Source organism: Oreochromis niloticus, linkage group LG11 (assembly GCF_001858045.2).
Source record: "Oreochromis niloticus isolate F11D_XX linkage group LG11, O_niloticus_UMD_NMBU, whole genome shotgun sequence".
NCBI classification, from domain to species: Eukaryota; Metazoa; Chordata; class Actinopteri; order Cichliformes; family Cichlidae; genus Oreochromis; species Oreochromis niloticus.
This window is the reverse complement of record NC_031976.2, coordinates 37,594,039-37,613,497: the sequence shown is the minus strand read 5'-3', so window position 1 is coordinate 37,613,497 and position 19,459 is coordinate 37,594,039. Positions and strand designations below refer to the sequence as shown.

General features: G+C 41.8%; 1 protein-coding gene across 1 annotated transcript; it reads left to right on the top strand.

Moving 5' to 3' along the window:
- The first annotated feature begins 991 nt into the window (after positions 1-991).
- Positions 992-19,031, top strand: LOC112848110 (uncharacterized). The gene is made up of 4 exons (XM_025911145.1): positions 992-1,015; positions 1,196-1,567; positions 1,697-1,938; positions 18,962-19,031. Exons 1-4 carry the CDS (start codon positions 992-994, stop codon positions 19,029-19,031), a joined length of 708 nt encoding a protein of 235 aa, XP_025766930.1.
- Positions 19,032-19,459: the final 428 nt, after the last annotated feature.

Here is a 19,459-nt window from a genome sequence, read left to right as displayed (position 1 = left end):
TTTCCAGTTCACAGTCAATTCTACTCCAGGTCAAAATATGTATAGGAAAATTTCCCTAATATAATATTATTTATAAATATACCCCTCCAGCAATTAAATGCATAAGTACATGGAGGCAGGACCTCACAGCAGAAGCATACTCCATAATGTGCATTATTATATGTATGTTATATGTAACGTGGTATTTTTCAATTATTGTATTTACCAACATCAAGAAGTCACGAGCAAAGAAAGACCACACGGTGCATGTTTAAACAAAGAAAGTTTACTGGTCAAAATTATTTATTAATCAAATAAACTACATTTTTTTAACACCAAAAAATACACGTTCAAAGCAACACAACAGCAGCCCAATATCAGACAGGATTCCATTCTGTAGAGTGAGCAATCATTATGAAGCAGTTGGTTTTATTTTGTGGATTCAAGCTGCTCTTCATATTTTTGGCCACCAGATGTCACCAGAGAGAACTGTGTTGAAAAGCTTCGAGTAATGAACCGTTTTTCAATACAAGCTTCAATGTTTCAGAAAGCTTCATTTGGCCATCACTACTACATACTATCCCGGGTCTGTTTGTGGTAGCATTGATTATATTCATTTCATCTGTGCAAATATACTTAAAGCTAAATGTCACTTCATCATTAATTGATTTGAATCTTTCATTTGTTTATGTAGTTTGGTTATACTTACCATTGTGTGTTCCTTTGAGCAGGTCCTATGTGTAAAACAGGTATGTGGGAAGGGCTGCCCCAGTACTTCCTGATTTAATAGGATATGATGTCACTGATCATGTCAATTGGGTGTAACCAAATGAAGGGGTGTTTCTTTTGTGTAAAGTTGTTTATTTCATTTAAAATAACCTCATGAGTCAGATTAAGTGAAGAGATTGACTTTTCAAACTGTTTAGTTGGGTGAATGAGTTTGTTAAGTGGAAAAATGATTTTATTCCTGTTTCTTTGTCTAGACTGTTATTTAGTCTACCCTGTTTTCCCAATGGTAGAGGTTAATGAGATCCAGGTGTGAGTGGAATTCTATATAAAGCAGGTGAGATTTTGACTGCCAGGTTCTTATGTTTTTATGAAACAATTGTTGAAAGGCGACGCCAGAAAATAAAGAACACTTAAAAGAAACTTGAACAGTCTGCAGATGCTGTCTTCCTATCACTTTCCATGCTGCTTATGTTATGCTACTTCACAGGCAGACCACAGCGACCTCCCTGAACAGGGTCCAGTAACCATCACAGTGGCAGATATCCAAGAAAGGGTCTCCAGTATGAAGAGTTGGACAGCACCAGGCCCTGATATGGTTCACACCTACTGGCTGAAAAAGCTGACTGCACTCCACGAACGCCTGGCAGCACAAATGAACCAGCTGCTAGTTGACGAGAGACACTCAGAATGGCTAACCGAAGGCAAGACAGTCCTGATCCTCAAGGACCCCCAGAAGGGACCGGTCCCCCTCCAGTTCTCAACTGGTCACCGCTCCTTTCTTCTGACGTGGCGACCTTCTCAGCTGCTGCTCTTCTTTCTTCGGCCTCCCAGGTGGACTACTGGTTGGCCTGTTGCACAGGTGAGAGGATTTATTCTGCCTCTGCTCGTTACCACCTGTGTCAGTTGAAGACGAGTTTTCCTCTACCAAACTCTCATGTGCTGGTGCACACTGCGACCAGTGATACCAGGTATCGCCTTTCCCTTTCAGTTGAACTGCTGTGGTTGTTCTGGCAACAACGTCATAAGGACCCGTCCAGCGTGGCTCCTTCCACTTGCGTTTGATAACCTTCAGCCACACCACCTTTGCTTCTGGGGTCACCTGGTCCGCTGCATGCAGTCCAGAGGTAACCTGTTTTGTGAAACTGGAGACAAGACACTTCACTTCATCCCAATATTCTGCATGAGACCTGTTACTCCTTGTGGTGTGTTCCACCGGAACCTCTGTCCAAGGTGCTGGGAATGGCCTTCCCGTCTGCAACTCATGCGGCGTGAACCCTGTGGACTTATTAACAGAACATCTTATAGTCATTAAAGCAATCGGTAGAGCTGAAACCCAGTTTAACCCCGTCGCTGTGCAGATTTTAGATAATTTGTTTTTCAGATTCAAGTTCATTCTTTCTACCTTCCCCTGAGACTGAGGATGGTAGACGGTCCCAAACCTGTGTTTTACTCCCAACATCTTCTCTACTTCCTCCAGGTCTCGATTTTTAAAGTGAGTTCCATTATCTGATCTAATGCGCCTTGGAAACCCATGCCTGGGGATATAATGATTGATTAAGCACTTAATCACGCTTTTGGCATCTTCTTTTCGGGTGGCCCACGCTTCTGGCCATCCTGTCAAATTATCTACACACACTAACAGATATCTGACTCCCCCTGGGCCCACATTAATCATGTCAGTAAAATCAATCACAATTTCTTCTCCTGGCCTCTCTGGCAGGAGAAACTTACCTGCTTCTGGTTTTACCACTGGTTTTGGATTGTGAGCTCCACAAATTAAACATGTTTGGGCTTTTTCCTTTATCATAGCTGTTAGGCCTGGGTGCCACCAGTGACACAAATTTCTCTCCATCTGTGCCACTCCCACGTGGCCAAGCCCATGTGCCTCAGTTATCTTCTGTCTGGTCAGTTTGTCAGTTAAGACTGGTCGTCCATCAACTCCTCTCCAAAGACCACCCTCTTTTCGGGCTCCTTTGCTCTGCCACACCTCTTTCTCCTCCAGAGAAGCCTCCTCTTGGGCCTGTCTGGCCTCCTCCAACATATTGATGCCTGCCTCCTCTTCAGCAGTTACCTGCACCATTTGCTGTCGTCCTTTATAGCCTGCTGCTTCCTTTGCGGCTTCATCCGCTTTCTGATTTCCTCTTGCAACCATGGTATTTGCCTGAGAGTGTCCTTTACATTTGATAATGCTCACCTCACTTGGGTCGTGCAGGGCCCTCTCCAGTTCCTCCATCTCCTTCCTGTGGCAAATAGGTGCATTTGTTGCTGTTCGGAAGCCTGCTCTCTTCCACTGCTAGAGCTCCACGTGGGCTGCTCCAAAGGCATAGGCTGAATCAGTATAAATGTTCACTCTTTTGTCTTTGGCCAGTCTCAAGGCCCTACTCAGTGCAATGACTTCTGCTCTCTGAGCAGACTGTTGTCCCTCAATTCTCCCTGCTTCTTTTACCTCAAATTCAGTTCCTTGTTTGCAGACTATAGCATAGCCTGCTTTCAGTCCTTCTTCATCCCGATGACAGCAGCCATCTGTGAACCAGTCCTCAGCTCCAGGGATAGGTTCTGCTTTTAAATCTTCCCTGACTTTCCCTTCAACTTCTGCTTTTTTAGTACAATCATGAGGTTCCCCTGCTCCCATTAAATCTGCCATATTGATTCCTTCATGTGTAAATGTCAGATTTGGAGCATCTAGAACTTTACTCAGTCTCTGTTGTGCTAATGATGTCATAGTGAACGCCTGCGAGTTCACATATGCCACCACACTATGTGTAGTCAGAACTTTTAGTGGGTGTTCTCTCACTACATGTGCTGTTTTCTGGATTATTTTGGCAACCCCTGCTGCATGCTGTGTGCATGTAGGATGCCTTGCTTCTGTTGGGCTCAACCTTATGCTGACATACATAAGTACCTGTCTTCCTCCCTCTTTTTTCTGAAACAACACACCATTTATTATTCCAAGTGTTACAGAAATATCCAAGTAAAATGGCTCATCATAGTTAGGTGTAGCCAAATCTGAGGCCCTTGACAAGTCTTGTTTCAATGAAATGAACGCGGCTTCAGTGTCGAGCGCCCATGGCAGTTCAGCCTTAAGATTTCGAACGCCCACCTGTTTAATCAAATCCCGTAAGGGAGCCGTCCTTCCTGCATACAGGGAGTGCAGAATTATTAGGCAAATGAGTATTTCGTCCACATCATCCTCTTCATGCATGTTGTCTTACTCCAAGCTGTATAGGCTCGAAAGCCTACTACCAATTAAGCATATTAGGTGATGTGCATCTCTGTAATGAGAAGGGGTGTGGTCTAATGACATCAACACCCTATATCAGGTGTGCATAATTATTAGGCAACTTCCTTTCCTTTGGCAAAATGGGTCAAAAGAAGGACTTGACAGGCTCAGAAAAGTCAAAAATAGTGAGATATCTTGCAGAGGGATGCAGCAGTCTTAAAATTGCAAAGCTTCTGAAGCGTGATCATCGAACAATCAAGCGTTTCATTCAAAATAGTCAACAGGGTCGCAAGAAGCGTGTGGAAAAACCAAGGCGCAAAATAACTGCCCATGAACTGAGAAAAGTCAAGCGTGCAGCTGCCAAGATGCCACTTGCCACCAGTTTGGCCATATTTCAGAGCTGCAACATCACTGGAGTGCCCAAAAGCACAAGGTGTGCAATACTCAGAGACATGGCCAAGGTAAGAAAGGCTGAAAGACGACCACCACTGAACAAGACACACAAGCTGAAACGTCAAGACTGGGCCAAGAAATATCTCAAGACTGATTTTTCTAAGGTTTTATGGACTGATGAAATGAGAGTGAGTCTTGATGGGCCAGATGGATGGGCCCGTGGCTGGATTGGTAAAGGGCAGAGAGCTCCAGTCCGACTCAGACGCCAGCAAGGTGGAGGTGGAGTACTGGTTTGGGCTGGTATCATCAAAGATGAGCTTGTGGGGCCTTTTCGGGTTGAGGATGGAGTCAAGCTCAACTCCCAGTCCTACTGCCAGTTTCTGGAAGACACCTTCTTCAAGCAGTGGTACAGGAAGAAGTCTGCATCCTTCAAGAAAAACATGATTTTCATGCAGGACAATGCTCCATCACACGCGTCCAAGTACTCCACAGCGTGGCTGGCAAGAAAGGGTATAAAAGAAGAAAAACTAATGACATGGCCTCCTTGTTCACCTGATCTGAACCCCATTGAGAACCTGTGGTCCATCATCAAATGTGAGATTTACAAGGAGGGAAAACAGTACACCTCTCTGAACAGTGTCTGGGAGGCTGTGGTTGCTGCTGCACGCAATGTTGATGGTGAACAGATCAAAACACTGACAGAATCCATGGATGGCAGGCTTTTGAGTGTCCTTGCAAAGAAAGGTGGTGTTACGGGTTCGAAATTGAGGATGAGAGTAAAACAATGATAGTCCAGAAGAGGTCGTTCAAACAATTGATTTTAATGCACGCAGCGTGGAGAGGTGCAAACTGCAAAACAGTTGTACATCTCTACCCAAAATACACTCTAGATTGCTTTTATAACATCAGGGTATTGTAACGCCCCTTCTTGCGTTTACAAGCACATAATTTGCATGTACAGAACATTCATGTATTTTAAGAATTAAATGCAAACACAGAGGTTCCTCCTTGTGGCATACTCTTTCGAATATGGTGATGATCTCAGGCCTTTGAGGTCACCATGGACTGGACATCCTTCTGTCACCTGTAACTAAGCAAACTCAAATACCACAAGAAGCTGAATACATTCAGGCCTTTGCTCAGCTACTATTTTACTGTAACAATATACTCAGCATATGAGTTATGATATATATATATTTAACTCAATCATTTTAAAGTAGTTATAACTGCACCTGTAATAAACATGTTAATATTTGATTATGATAACCCCTATAATATAAATTATAACATAATGCCAGCAGCTTCAATAAACACTTTGATGAAATGATAATTAATGCAATGATAAGATGATGGTTATGTAAAATAATCCCTGTAATTCCACAATTCCCCCTTTTGACGTCTTCCAGAGACGTCACTACACCATTCCCAGGTCCACTACCTTCGCTCTGACCCTCTCTTGCCGCCCCCTGACTCAGCAAATCAGACAATAACCTCCTGTCCTCTAGGTGGTCTAGTACTAAACACCAGCCCCCACTTGAAAACACTTCATGCTTATGTAATCTCCACTCCTCTTCTGGGTCTCTCTCTAGTGGAAATCTTCTCCTGTAAGGGATAGAAAACAAACAGCCTCTCTCTGCTACACCTTACTAACCTACTGTGTTCATCTAAGGTTCCTGTCATTATTCAAAGTTAGTTCACAATATCATATCAGGCAAAATCACAAACCCTACTGCCACGTCTGCTTTGTTAAGCTCTTCAGCTAGACTCTGTACCGGTTTGCCAATCTGTGTGTACATGCCTCTACACTTTTAATGTCTAAATTCACATGTGTATGTATGTGCACTTGTATGTCAATCTACATCTATCAGTCAATCATTTTTCAGATATAAGGCGTTAATGTGAGAAATGTTTCCTGACTATTAACTCCTGATACTGGAGGGACTTTCCGGGTTGCCCAACCTCTTAGGTTTGACCTTTTACACTTTTACTAAAGAAATTTTACCAGAGCCCAAAGAGATTTTTATTTTGCTCCTGTGCTTGACAGGATAAGGGAAGTTGTTTTTTGTTTTGTTTTGAAATTCTTCCCTTCTGTGTGTGTGTCTACATAGGTAAGCATATTATAATCAACATAACATCCCTGATTTGCAAATTATTTTCTGCCCCCGCTGCAGGGCAACATCCTACATCATTTGTGGTGAGTCTATGTTGGCTAGTTTAATACAGATATGTAACAGTTGCTTGATTCCATGGCCCACTCATAGTTGCGCAGTGTCAATGTATGTGGAGAGTTCAATACACATTTCTTGGCTAATTATTTTCCCAATAAAAGTGAAATCACACATTGCATTTGATTTCACTTATATATTATCATGTTCTGGGCTCTATCCATTATATTAACTTTCTTCAATCTCAATACTCTTTATGTGTGTGAGCAACGCTTTTAGTTTTATTAAACACAACCCCAGTAAAATACACACCATCCCCATGTCAGCCTGACTCTCCGCTAAAAAGCACACTTCAAAGTTTTCTATCTGGATTTACGCCTCTTTTGGCCTCAAGCATATACATAACATGCAAAGGTTACTGTTAATGCCCATTAGACAAGTTTCCATTATCTACAACATTTTGTTTCAGCCGGCTCACCCTCACACATTTCCTGTTCACTTATTGCATATTTATCTTTAACACCTTTTACCTCAGTAGTTGTTAAGCAGAAACAAAGCAACCTGTGATCCACCTTTATCCTGTAAAATAAACCCCTGTCATGTTTGTGTCTGTAAGCATGTTTTGCATTCATTCATTACACTCCACGCCATTCCTGCAAGTTAGGAGCTGTAAAGTTGAAAGCTGCATCAAGTCCAGGCCTTTAGCCTGGCCTATATTTAAATCATGTGTGTTTGTAAGCGTGCCTGCAATTAACCTGCTATATTCTCATCCTCCCTCAACATGTATCACCTGGACACTCTCACCAGTGAAGCTTAAAACCCTTTTGGACGGAACATCAACTCTAAACAAGCACACTTATGCACTGTGTATAAAATGAACTCAACCTGTAAATAGAGACATCACTGTTATGACCAACATCGACCTCTGCACAGCTCAGACGCCAGTTGCAAGAGCTCTCTAACATTAGAATCATCAACTGTGACTTATATAGTGTTATTTCGGTACTTTATACTTCACACATTTTGAACGTTGTTTATATGGGGAGTTCCTCTTTTTGTGTCTATATTTATTAATATGCCTTGTGCACTAAAGCTTCCTGTTTTTCAGTCTGGCTGAGAGCATCAGGAGAGAAGCTCCAGAGAGGCATATAACAAAAGAGATCTCCTCAACGTGTTGTATATTTTCAATATTTCCTTATTATTTTGTCATAAAATAAATCAACCAAATAACTTAAGCTGTGTGACAGCACCTTGCGTTTACGCCGGGCTGTGAGCTGCCCTGAAGCTACACCCCCTTTTACCCCATTTACTTTCTCAATCTTAGTTTAAACTATTCCTGACCTTCTCCTTCTCTCGTCTGATCATCTCAAGTACGTCCTGTACCAAATTTGCTTCCTCTTTTCAAGTCCCACATTTAATTACAAGCTCTAATACATTTGCCCTATATGGCTGTCTCGACGTGTTTCCTGTCAACTTAACAGAGTTATTCTCAAAACTCAGAGCTGAAGTTCCCCTTTTCTAAGTCTGTATGTTCTACAAGAGAGCAAGTCGGTAAACAAGTTTATCATCACAAAGGTTGTTAGGTAAAGGTCACGTAGACATTTGCTTAGTAACCCTAAAAGAGCACATTTCATGTAGCTAATCGCATATATTAACACCCCCCTTTTTGTGACACATCTCATGTGTTACAAACTCAAAATCCTTCACTCAGGTTAGCGAATTAAAAGAAAAGTTTAGTCCTATCATATTATGTATAAATGCTCCATAACTTCAAACCTGTGTTTAAGGAATGAAATCAAATTAATCATCATGTCAAATCCTTTCTTGGCTCCATCCACAGCCTGCATCCTTGAAACGTCCTAGAAACAAAAGCCTGTGTGTTAACCAGAACATCACCTTTTATACTCAGTTTCTCCACTTATGATCCAACCTGTGTTATAAAAGAAAAGTTAAAACAGAACAATTATCAGTCATGTGTCCAACCTTAGTCCAGTCTTTTGTCAGTGTCCAGTCGGTCCAACCTATGGCCTGCCTGGTCCGTCCATTCACCTGTCCATTCCCACACATTCACTCACACGCATCAACATCAGGTAGTGGTAAACGTCCGCACAAATAATCACATTTTCCACTTTCAGTAAACTCAGTTAATTTATATACTCATCTATTTTCTTTTTAGTTGTTTCTAGGAAAATAGTTCTTTATACTTTTGGACTGGATTGGCTCGCTGCAATCCTTTTAGACAGGGACCCACAATCTGATCAGATCCCCACACGTAGCCTCTTTCCTTTGCCCATTGTAATTTGTAAAAGGTCACCTTACTTTTTCTTCTCCTGAGACTATTGTCAGCGCTGTTATTCATTCTTTTGCAGGCCTGCTTAGAACAAAATGAGAGAAAAAAGAGAGCTGAGTATTAGCTCATCAAAGTACAAAACAAAATCACCTGACAGGTTTTTTCTTTCTAAGTGCACTGTTACAAAACCAATCGGCCACCTTAAACATGTCCATCTTTATTAAAACTCCCCCTTTAAAAACAAAACAACAACCTCAAAAATCTTCAACAATCTTAAATTTCACCCATTCAACACACTACAAACCTCGCCAAAAGCTACACCGTTTCGTACACAACCATAACCCCCATTAAGCACTTTACCATACTCAGATTCAGCCTAACACCTTATAACAATGTGTCAACACTAATTTATAAACCTCTTAATCAAATTTGCACCTCTGAACAATCTACCCCTCCTTTAAGGCCTCAATCACACCCACACAGCAAGCTCCTCTGTCCACATTCACACGAGCTTTCGAACTTTTTGCATACTCAGCCATATCTCAACAATTTAACTTGGCAAGAGAAATACTTTTTAAAGCCCATGCCATTATTCAATTATTTTCATTTTCTTTCTATACTAATCACTTGTTTTGATCACTCAGTGCAAAAGCACTGCTAAGTCACTCTTTTTAAACTACTTTAATCACTTTTTCGTATAACTGATTTCCTTGTCATCTAACTTCTTTTGAGTTTTTCCTCAACGTTACTTTATCCAAGTGTATTTTATTCAACATCCACACCATTTTAACACTCCTGAAATTAGCAACCTTATTTAATTACATATGTTTGTATTCTTAGCCAGGTTTTAATCGCATTAATCTTCATGAGCTTATCTTTATAAGGTTAGTGCATTTTCTGTTTGTATGTGTAATTTTATCAATGTTTCTTTGTGATCCTTGTGATCTTGTAAATGTTTCTTTTGCAGTGTTTCAAACTCCTTTTGACAAGGTGTGTTTTCTCTCTCTGGCTCATCACTGGTCATTGTTAGTGGCATTTCCCCTTCGCCTGTGCCCAGCGGCTGTACCCTTGAAGTCCCGTCTCCTCCAGTGACTCCAAGGTCACTCCGGGACTTAGGTTCAAGCAATCGTGACTGCGCCTTGCCTTAGGTTGTCCCAGGGTTTCGAGGTGGGATCTTACCCGTCATGGGCTGTCCAGCCTTCCATGCTGCCTTATACGGGGGCCAACTGGGCAAGGGTGTTATCAGGTCTAGGGGACACACTGGTTCTGGAAATTAAAGGAGTGTAAACTGCTTTCTTTATTTCATATGTGTATTAAACTTTCCAACAATAATTTCACATGTAACAGTTAGTGTACGTGCATTTTCAATTCATTAATGTAATTGTCAGTTCATGTATTTATTTCTCTCAGTCTGTCCCTTTTCTAAAACCTGTAATTAATATAATTTTATTACTTTATTACTTTACTTAAAACATGCATTCGCTTCATCTTCTTAGAATTTAACTCGTCTGCCTATTTCTCTGGGTGCTCCCCTGACATCATCAATCACTCACACAGCAGCACAGTATTTCCTATTTCTCTTTCCTGTTTCTACAGATTAATCAAACACTTGTTTTTTCATATTTACAGTCTACAAACCCTCTTTAGTTTTACTAAGTCTTGGTCTAAAAACAATACACCCTCTTCTCACACACTTTTCAGTATACTAATTTTTGCATTTGTCAGTTTTTTTTTTTTTTTTTTTTACTTCATTCACACAATCCTTTCATAATCGTCTCACACACACTGCCTTTTCTCTCAGACTTCCACTTTTTCACTCATTCTCCTATTGTACCTACCCAGACTTATTATTACTTATATTACTTTGTACAACTCACACAGAATCATTAAAATCCAGTACAACATTCATACACTTATAATCACCCCATACACGCTTTCCTAACAGTCTTACAGGGAGTTTTAGAGAGAGTTTTATCAAGCGCGCAGATCTCTATCAAACATGCTTGTTTACAATCAGGAAGGGGAAGTAGACAACCCTCAGTAACTGCGTCTGTCCTCTTAAAAGAGAAAGAGTTTTATATAATCTTGGTATTCTTATTTTATTCTATTGTATACATCATTCTGTTCTATTTTATTTTATGGCATTCCAGTGTTTTCTGATTTCTACTGCATAACTTTGCGCTTTTGCTTTAACAAAAGAAATTTCCCACCTCTGGGACTGACACAGGTCATCTTTATCTTTAACTAGCCCAAATGAAATTCTAGTCCAATGCACACATGTGTTCCAGTTTAAAATTAAAAGAGGAAGTAACTCACCCCTAAGAATTTTATGTGTGTGTCAATGTCTGTGTCACTTTAAATTAAAAAGGTGAACACATATGTGGTGAGTCCCCCTCAATTTACACAAAATATGACATTAAATATCTTTTCTAATTCCTGTTCTTCTTTAAACACCATGAATGACCTCCAGGTCATAACCTTTGGACTTATAACTCTAACATAGGTCCACACAAGGCACCAAGCACAGAGAAAATTCAACCTCAGTGCTTCAAAATTCTCCTCAAAATTCAGAAACTGTTTCTGTCCTTTATCCATATCAACATAATTGTGAGTCCCCATTTACAACTTGTTCTTCACTTGTGTCACAACACCTCTAGTAATATCATCAGAATTACTTCAACATGGTAAACAATGATTTTTCTCTTACAATCAACTTACCATTAAAACTCAAGATCGCCGCTGACTCGATTCTCTAAAATCCTGAGTCAGTTAAACACCTTACTCATCTCACGGTGTTTTTTCTCAGACTCCCTTGTCTGAGCTCACTATTTTTACCCTGGCATCTCCACCAAAATGTTATGATATCTTCATAGACCCAAAAGTAAGCATCATATTTCCCTAGTCAAAAGTCAAACCGTTCCTCACACAGTAATTTTTAATCTAACAGCCTTTGTGTTTTGAAACTAAAAAGAGGAAGGAACAGCGCCCAATTTAAACTGCGCATGTTGTCACTCAACAACACCCGCACACAAAATGTAACTCTATATATCATCTCAAACTGAAACAAAACCCATCTAAAAATCCTAAAACCTCTTACTTCGACACCAAAACAAACATCACTTACAGACATATTTATTAATTAAATTATCTCAAAGTCCATTTCATTTCTCAGAACCCAAATAACGGTCCTAAGTATCAACATTTTATGTATCCTATCTCAAGACCCAGCAAAAAGTCATACAGTCATGGCAAGAAATAAAACTTTACTTACAATATTGTAATAAACAAATCCAGCGTCTTAAATACAGCCCTCAGCAATGTCTAGCAGTCCCTATAAACTTCCTCATACTCTATTGACCTCTCAGCTGCCTTATTTGCATTCTCACACACACACACAATCTAAAAATAATACCAGCCTGACTCACAGACTCAGACAAGTCTCTTAATATATTTACACAGACGTCCTATGATTACAACTGCACAGATTTTAGGCCTCTCATTTCAAAACCTACACAATTTCGACAATTTAAATTAACCCTCCAAGGGACAAACTCCAAGTTTTTTATCATCAATTCACACAGTATCAGTTCCAAACTGTATCTGGTCTAATCCCTAAATGTCCTAAGTAAATTTAAAAGCGTCCAACGCCCAAGGTCCAACCTTTGCTACCCAAAAAAGTGCATAAACCGTTCCAAACGGTAAAGTGGTCCAACCACTAGCTATTTTGGAGGTTCCCAAGTTCTCCACGATCGCCAATCGGACTATCCCGTCCAACGGAAAATCCTGAGCGTCCTCAGGAAATTGGGAGCGTCACCTCCGAGAAATGCACTTCCTAGAACATCCCACAGTTCCGTTCTACATAAATTTAATTATGTTTTTAAAGACATCCTATGAAACCACCAAACCAACTTTATTGATGTCCAAGCCCAGCTTTATATTCAATTATAACTGTATGCCCATATACAGATTTCAAATGACCTATATCCTAAATTCAGTAGTCCAACTACTTTAAATTCTCTTTCCTTAGCAGTCCAACTGCATTTAAATCCTCGTAGCAGTCCAACTGCTTTTCCTTTAATCAGTACTGTCACTTAACCTTACATTATCATTACTTCAACTTCAATTCTCATGAGATTTTCACCAAAATCAAAACAGACTCTTACCAGTAATTTTCAGTGAGTAGACTTTCAATTTTGTCAGAACCAATTCAGCACTGTTTGGAAATAATTCAACAGGTAGTGCCTTACCTTTGAATAAGCCGGCTTATGTCCACTCACTTCGACCACTGACTCGTGTCTGCCTGTTTGAGCACCTTGGACCCTCTCAGTCTCATTCTCCAACTTTTCTCCCTCAACCTCGGCCAATGCACCAAATGTTACGGGTTCGAAATTGAGGATGAGAGTAAAACAATGATAGTCCAGAAGAGGTCGTTCAAACAATTGATTTTAATGCACGCAGCGTGGAGAGGTGCAAACTGCAAAACAGTTGTACATCTCTACCCAAAATACACTCTAGATTGCTTTTATAACATCAGGGTATTGTAACGCCCCTTCTTGCGTTTACAAGCACATAATTTGCATGTACAGAACATTCATGTATTTTAAGAATTAAATGCAAACACAGAGGTTCCTCCTTGTGGCATACTCTTCCGAATATGGTGATGACCTAAGGCCTTTGAGGTCACCATGGACTGGACATCCTTCCGTCACCTGTAACTAAGCAAACTCAAATACCACAAGAAGCTGAATACATTCAGGCCTTTGCTCAGCTACTATTTTACTGTAACAATATACTCAGCATATGAGTTATGATATATATATATTTAACTCAATCATTTTAAAGTAGTTATAACTGCACCTGTAATAAACATGTTAATATTTGATTATGATAACCCCTATAATATAAATTATAACATAATGCCAGCAGCTTCAATAAACACTTTGATGAAATGATAATTAATGCAATGATAAGATGATGGTTATGTAAAATAATCCCTGTAATTCCACAGTGGCTATATTGGTCGCTGATTTGTTTTTGTTTTGTTTTTGAATGTCAGAAATGTATATTTGTGAATGTGGAGATGTTATATTGGTTTCACTGGTAAAAATAAATCATTGAAATGGGTATATATTTGTTTTTTGTTAAGTTGCCTAATAATTATGCACAGTAATAGTCACCTGCGCACAGATATCCCCCTAAAATAGCTAAAACTAAAAACTACTTCCGAAAACATTCAGCTTTGATATTAATGAGTTTTTTGGGTTCATTGAGAACATGGTTGTTGTTCAATAATAAAATTATTCCTCAAAAATACAACTTGCCTAATAATTCTGCACTCCCTGTATTTGTGCTAGTACAAAAAATAGTTTGTGTTCAGTATAAGACAGAGGAGAGCACCACAGGCCTAAACCCTGCAGGTCTGACAGCAGGAGGTGTATCAATCCTGTTTTCCATGTGGGAACAGCGTTTACACTGGAATTTGCCTTTGTTGGCTTTTTTGGATCAACTGTGACATTCAGCAGTACAACTGACACACAATAAAAAACAATAACTACACAACAAACTAACTATAGCCTCAAAACACGCTAAACGTCACTAATGTCTCACATATGAAAACTCGCTCTCTCTCTTTCTTTCGCTCGCCCGCTTTCCGTCACGGGTGTCACTCCTAAAAACGTCCCCTTCTCCCTAAACAACCAAATGTCACATGTTGCCATATCATTTTTTTTGATTGGCTGACATGGAAAACTCTAACACCAATAGGGAAGGGGTGTTTTTTCTTTTTCTTTTTTCACTCGCAAGCGGAGAGTGTTTGCTAGCGCTGTCCGTAGAAAACGCTGTTTTTACCTTTCTTCCCGCTGTAAACACCACTGTTTTGTTCAGAAAAAAACATCGCGTGTATTTTTGATCATAACTCTGGCTTTATGTGGGCCATCGACACAATTCAAGAACTGGTATATAGTTTGAAGTCCGTACTTTCGACCCAATTTGAAATGGAGACTCTGAGTCACTGCATCTTGTAGCTGTGTCGTCTTAAATTGGTCATGTGATTTTGACGCGCCGGTGCGTCCGTCGACCCCAGAGAGTTAAATGTTAGTCTAAATAAATAAGTCTTAAGATGATCTTTAAAAGAATAAATATAATCCAGGCAACGTAAAGATGGAGGGAGAGAATTCCACAACCTAGGGGCCAGCGCTCTAACAGATCTATCACCTCTGGTTTTAAAACGTGTTTGGAGGACTACCAACAGCCTTTGATTAGATGATCTCAGGCTGCGAGAGGGAGTGTGAGTTTCTAAAAGATAAGAAATATAGACAGGAGCGACATGATTCAAAGCTTTAAAAGTCAGTACTAAGATTTTAAAATGAATTCTAAAATGTACTGGAAGCCAGTGTAATGAGCGTAACACTGGTGTAATGTGCTCCCTTTTTCGTGTCTTTGTTAAAAGCCTTGCCACAGCATTCTGGACTGACTGGAGATGGTCAAGTCCATCCATCCATCCATCCATCCATCCATCCATCCATTTTCTTCCGCTTATCCGGAGCCGTGTAGCGGGGGCAGCAGCACAAACAGAGAAGCCCAGACCTCCCTCTCCCCAGCCACCTCCTCCAGTTTATCAGGGGGAACCGCCAAGGCGTTCCAATGGCCAGCCGAGAGATATAATCTCTCCAGCGTGTCCTGGGTCTACCCCAGGGCCTTCTCCCGGTGGGACATGCCCGGAAAACCTCACCCAGGAGGCCCCCAGGAGGCATCCTTGTCAGATGCCCGAACCACCTCAACTGGCTCCTTTCGATGTGGAGGAGCAGCGGCTCTACTCTGAGCCCCTCCCGAATGGCCGAACTTCTCACCCTATCTCTAAGAGAGAGGCCAGCCACCCTTCAGCGGAAGCCCATTTCCACTACTTGTATTCACGATCTCGTTCTTTCCGTCATTCCCCACAGCTCGTGACCATAGGTGTGGGTAGGGGCGTAGATCGACCGGTAAATTGAGAGCTTTGCTTTTACACTCTCAGCTCTCTCTTCACCACAACAGACCAATACAGCGTCCGCATCACTGCAGCCGCTGCACCAATCCGTCTGTCGATCTTCCTTCTCCCGTAACGAACTAGACCCCGAGATACTTAAACTCCTCCACTTGGGGCAGGAACTCGTCCCTGACCCGGAGTGGGCACTCCACCCTTTTCCGGCTGAGAACCATGGCCTCAGATTTGAAGGTGCTGATTCTCATTCCCACCGCTTCACACTCGGCTGCGAACCGTTCCAAGGCGAGCTGGAGGCCATCATCCGATGAAGCCAACAGAACCACATCATCCGCAAAAAGCCAAGTGAAGGCCTTCCGCCACTTGGCTATGCCTAAAAATTCTGTCCATAAAAATTATGAACAGACTCGGTGACAAAGGGCAGCCCTGGCGGAGCCCATCACTCACCAGGAACGAGTCCGACTTTTTGCCGGCTATGCGGACCAAGGTCTTGCAACGATTGTATAAGGACTGAATGGCCCGTAGCAATGGGCCAGACACCCCATACTCCCGGAGCACCCCCCCACAGGACCCCCCGAGGGACACAGTCGAATGCCTTCTCCAAGTCCACAAAACACATGTAGACTGGTTGGGCAAACTCCGATGCAACCTCAAGTATCCTCGAGAGGATAAAGAGCTGATCGAGTGTTCCAGGACTAGGCCGAAAACATTGTTCCTCCTGTATCCAAGATTCGACTAACGGACGAACTCTCCTCTCCAGCACCCTGGCATAGACTTTCCCAGGGAGGCTGAGGAGTGTGATTCCCCTGTAGTTGGAACACACCCTCCGGTCCCCTTTCTTAAAGATGGGGACCACCACCCCGTCTGCCAGTCCAGGGGTACTGCCCCTGATCTCCACGCAACATTGTAGAGACGTGTCAACCAAGACAGCCCTACAACGTCCAGAGCCTTCAGGAACTTGGGGCGGACCTCGTCCACCCCAGGGGTTCTGCCACCAAGGAGTTGTTTAACTGCCTCAGTGACCTCGCCCCCAGAGATTGGCGGGTCATCCCCTTCGTCCCCAGACTCTGCTTCCGCCACGGAAGACGTGCCAGTGAGATTGAGGAGGTCCTCAAAGTATTCCTTCTTTCACATATCGTGAAACTTTATTCCATAATAAACACCAATAATGTGTTAAACATATCTGCAGTCTGAAGATGAGATGGTTTGTGTCACGTGACTGTGGAAGAAGAAGCGAGATAAAGTCGGAGCTGACGTGGAGAGAGGAGCAGGAGATGACGCCTGCTTCTGGTTTTGTTTGCAGGGAGAGACGGGAGTCGGTGGACTGAGAGGAGACCGAGGACCGCCGGGAAACCCAGTAAACAAAAAACACCCAAAGTTTCTTTGGTTTTGTGCTTCAGCTCTGATCATTGTTACTTAATGAAATGATTTCCATGTTTCATTTTATTGTTATCATCGCTGCAGATTCTCTGTTATTTCTGTGTGTTATAACTGGGCTGGGTTTTTGGAAGACAAGCTCTGAGATGTTGACCTCTGACCCTCCTCACGGTATCCCGGGGACCAAAGGTGAGGCGGGATGGAAAGCAGAGATGAGACTAAGAGGGGATTCGGTGAGTTTCACTGCTTTAGTTTCTAAACATTTGAGTGAAAGCACTGAAGTGTCAGAGCTGTCCACATGTCCGAGAGCTGCAACCCCTCAGGTCACACGATCTGATATCATCGTGCTGCTGATACAACGAAACTAATGATGGTGGACGTTCACCAATCACTGTAGCGATGTCATAGTTTTGCAACGTGGAAACGCCATCACACCACATGACAAACCCTAACCCTCACTCTACACTACTCCTTTTTTTAGATGTTTTTCCTGACTGTACGTGTGCGGGGGGGTTGTCAAAGTTGCAAAGTTATGACATCATAACAGTGTGAGTTGTCAGGTACAGTGTTGATTCTGGAACACGAGGATATCAGATAGACCCTGCTGGGTCGGTTATTTCATTGTGACAAGTGATGAAACAAACATGGTGGACACTGGCCGCCCTTCAGCAGCTTGTGGAGCCACCTTCAACATCAGAAACCTGAAGTAAAGGTTATCTCTGTGACTTCGTCTGTCTTTCTCATCACTGTCGAGTAGTTTTGGCCCAATCGTCTTTACAGTGTTGCGTTCATTGAGGATTATGCAAAGCTTTGAGAAGATCCACCACAGCATCTCAGGCAAGCTGCGCTCGGGACTCTGATTGGACCACCGCAAGACTTTGACAGTAGATGACACAGGCGAGCAGTTTGAGTCTAATATCCAAAGTACCAAACAAAGAAAAGAGGAAACAAAAATCACAAAATAAAAAACTGAAAGTGCAGCTTTACTCTTACTCAAATGTAATTGGGAATAAACACTAAAACTAGAAACCACTGAACGCTGCTGAAGCCGGACAGAGGGAGCCACTCAAGTTTGATTAGAGAGACAGCTGTGAACACAGCTGGGTCTAATCAGGAGTAATGACACAGAAAACAGGAGCCATAACACTGAGACAGAGGCAAAGGCAGGAACTTGACATAAGTAAACAGACACGACTGATTTCACAAGGAAACAAAAGGATAAAACACGGAAATTAACTATCTAAATGGAAAGATAACATACACGTGAATAGACTAAATACAAGGAAACTGACACTGGAGGAAGAAACACGGTGGCAAAAACTGAACACAAGGCACAGGAGACGAGGAAATGGCAATATAAGACCAACGGTAAAGAAACACAGGGAGACGAGACTGGCTTCATACAGGGAACACACAGAGATGAGACAAAGACACAGACTGGGAACTAAAGGGAACAAAATGAAACGTGAACCAAGAAGTAAAATCAAGGAAGTACTCGGAAAGATTTATACTGTCGGTATACCTTTCTCCTGTTTGTTCTTTATTTCTGTTGTCTACCATTTATATTCCTGCACAGTTGGTAAGGAGCACCCACAGTGTTGTTGTGCATGTACGACAGTGAAGAGCATCTAAACGATGTAGAACGAGTGAAAGCAAAGCTGAAAAATACATAATGAACTCATTTATCCAAATCAATCATGAACATTTTGTCTTCAAAGTTGATGTTAGAGGAAACGGGTGGATTTGACTGTGATGGCAGCTGGGAAACAGCTGGAAGCTCCACTTCAAGAACCAAACACTGACTCTGGATTTGTGTGTTTGTCTGACAGGGCACCCCGGGTGTCGACAACACCAGACCAGGACCCAAAGGAGACCCCGGCAGCCCAGGGACACCAGTAAGGCACATCCATACTCTGCATGTAAAAGATGGAAGTAGTGACCATGACATCACCCACTGGTTGGTGGAGTAGTACTTTGAAGCCACGACTTTATGGTTGGGTTTTTGGGGATCAGAGGTAACTGCATTTCCATGAGATTGTGTCTGCTGTAAAGGGAACTCATTTTAGGAGCATTAACCTCCTAAGACCCGAACTCTTCCACGACATGCATCTTTAATTTCTCTTGGATATTTGGGCATGTTGGGGCCCAATAAATGTAAAAACAAAGAATTTCCAGATTTTTTTTTTTTTTACCTTATTTTTGTTTTTAAGAAAAATGAGAGCCACAAATGAGGATATTCATTTAAAATTTTGATAGAACAGTAGCAGTATAATGTCCTCATAAGTGGATATCAAGCCCATGTAGAGCAAAATTGAGTATTTTGGTCT

Bases quoted from the DNA above. Each gene is read 5' to 3' on its own strand.
- LOC112848110 (XM_025911145.1), top strand. From the start codon at position 992: ATGGTAGAGGTTAATGAGATCCAG. The intron at 1,016-1,195 runs GTGTGAGTGGAA...GCTACTTCACAG, and splicing joins TAGAGGTTAATGAGATCCAG to GCAGACCACAGCGACCTCCC. The intron at 1,568-1,696 runs GTGAGAGGATTT...TTTCCCTTTCAG, and splicing joins CTGGTTGGCCTGTTGCACAG to TTGAACTGCTGTGGTTGTTC.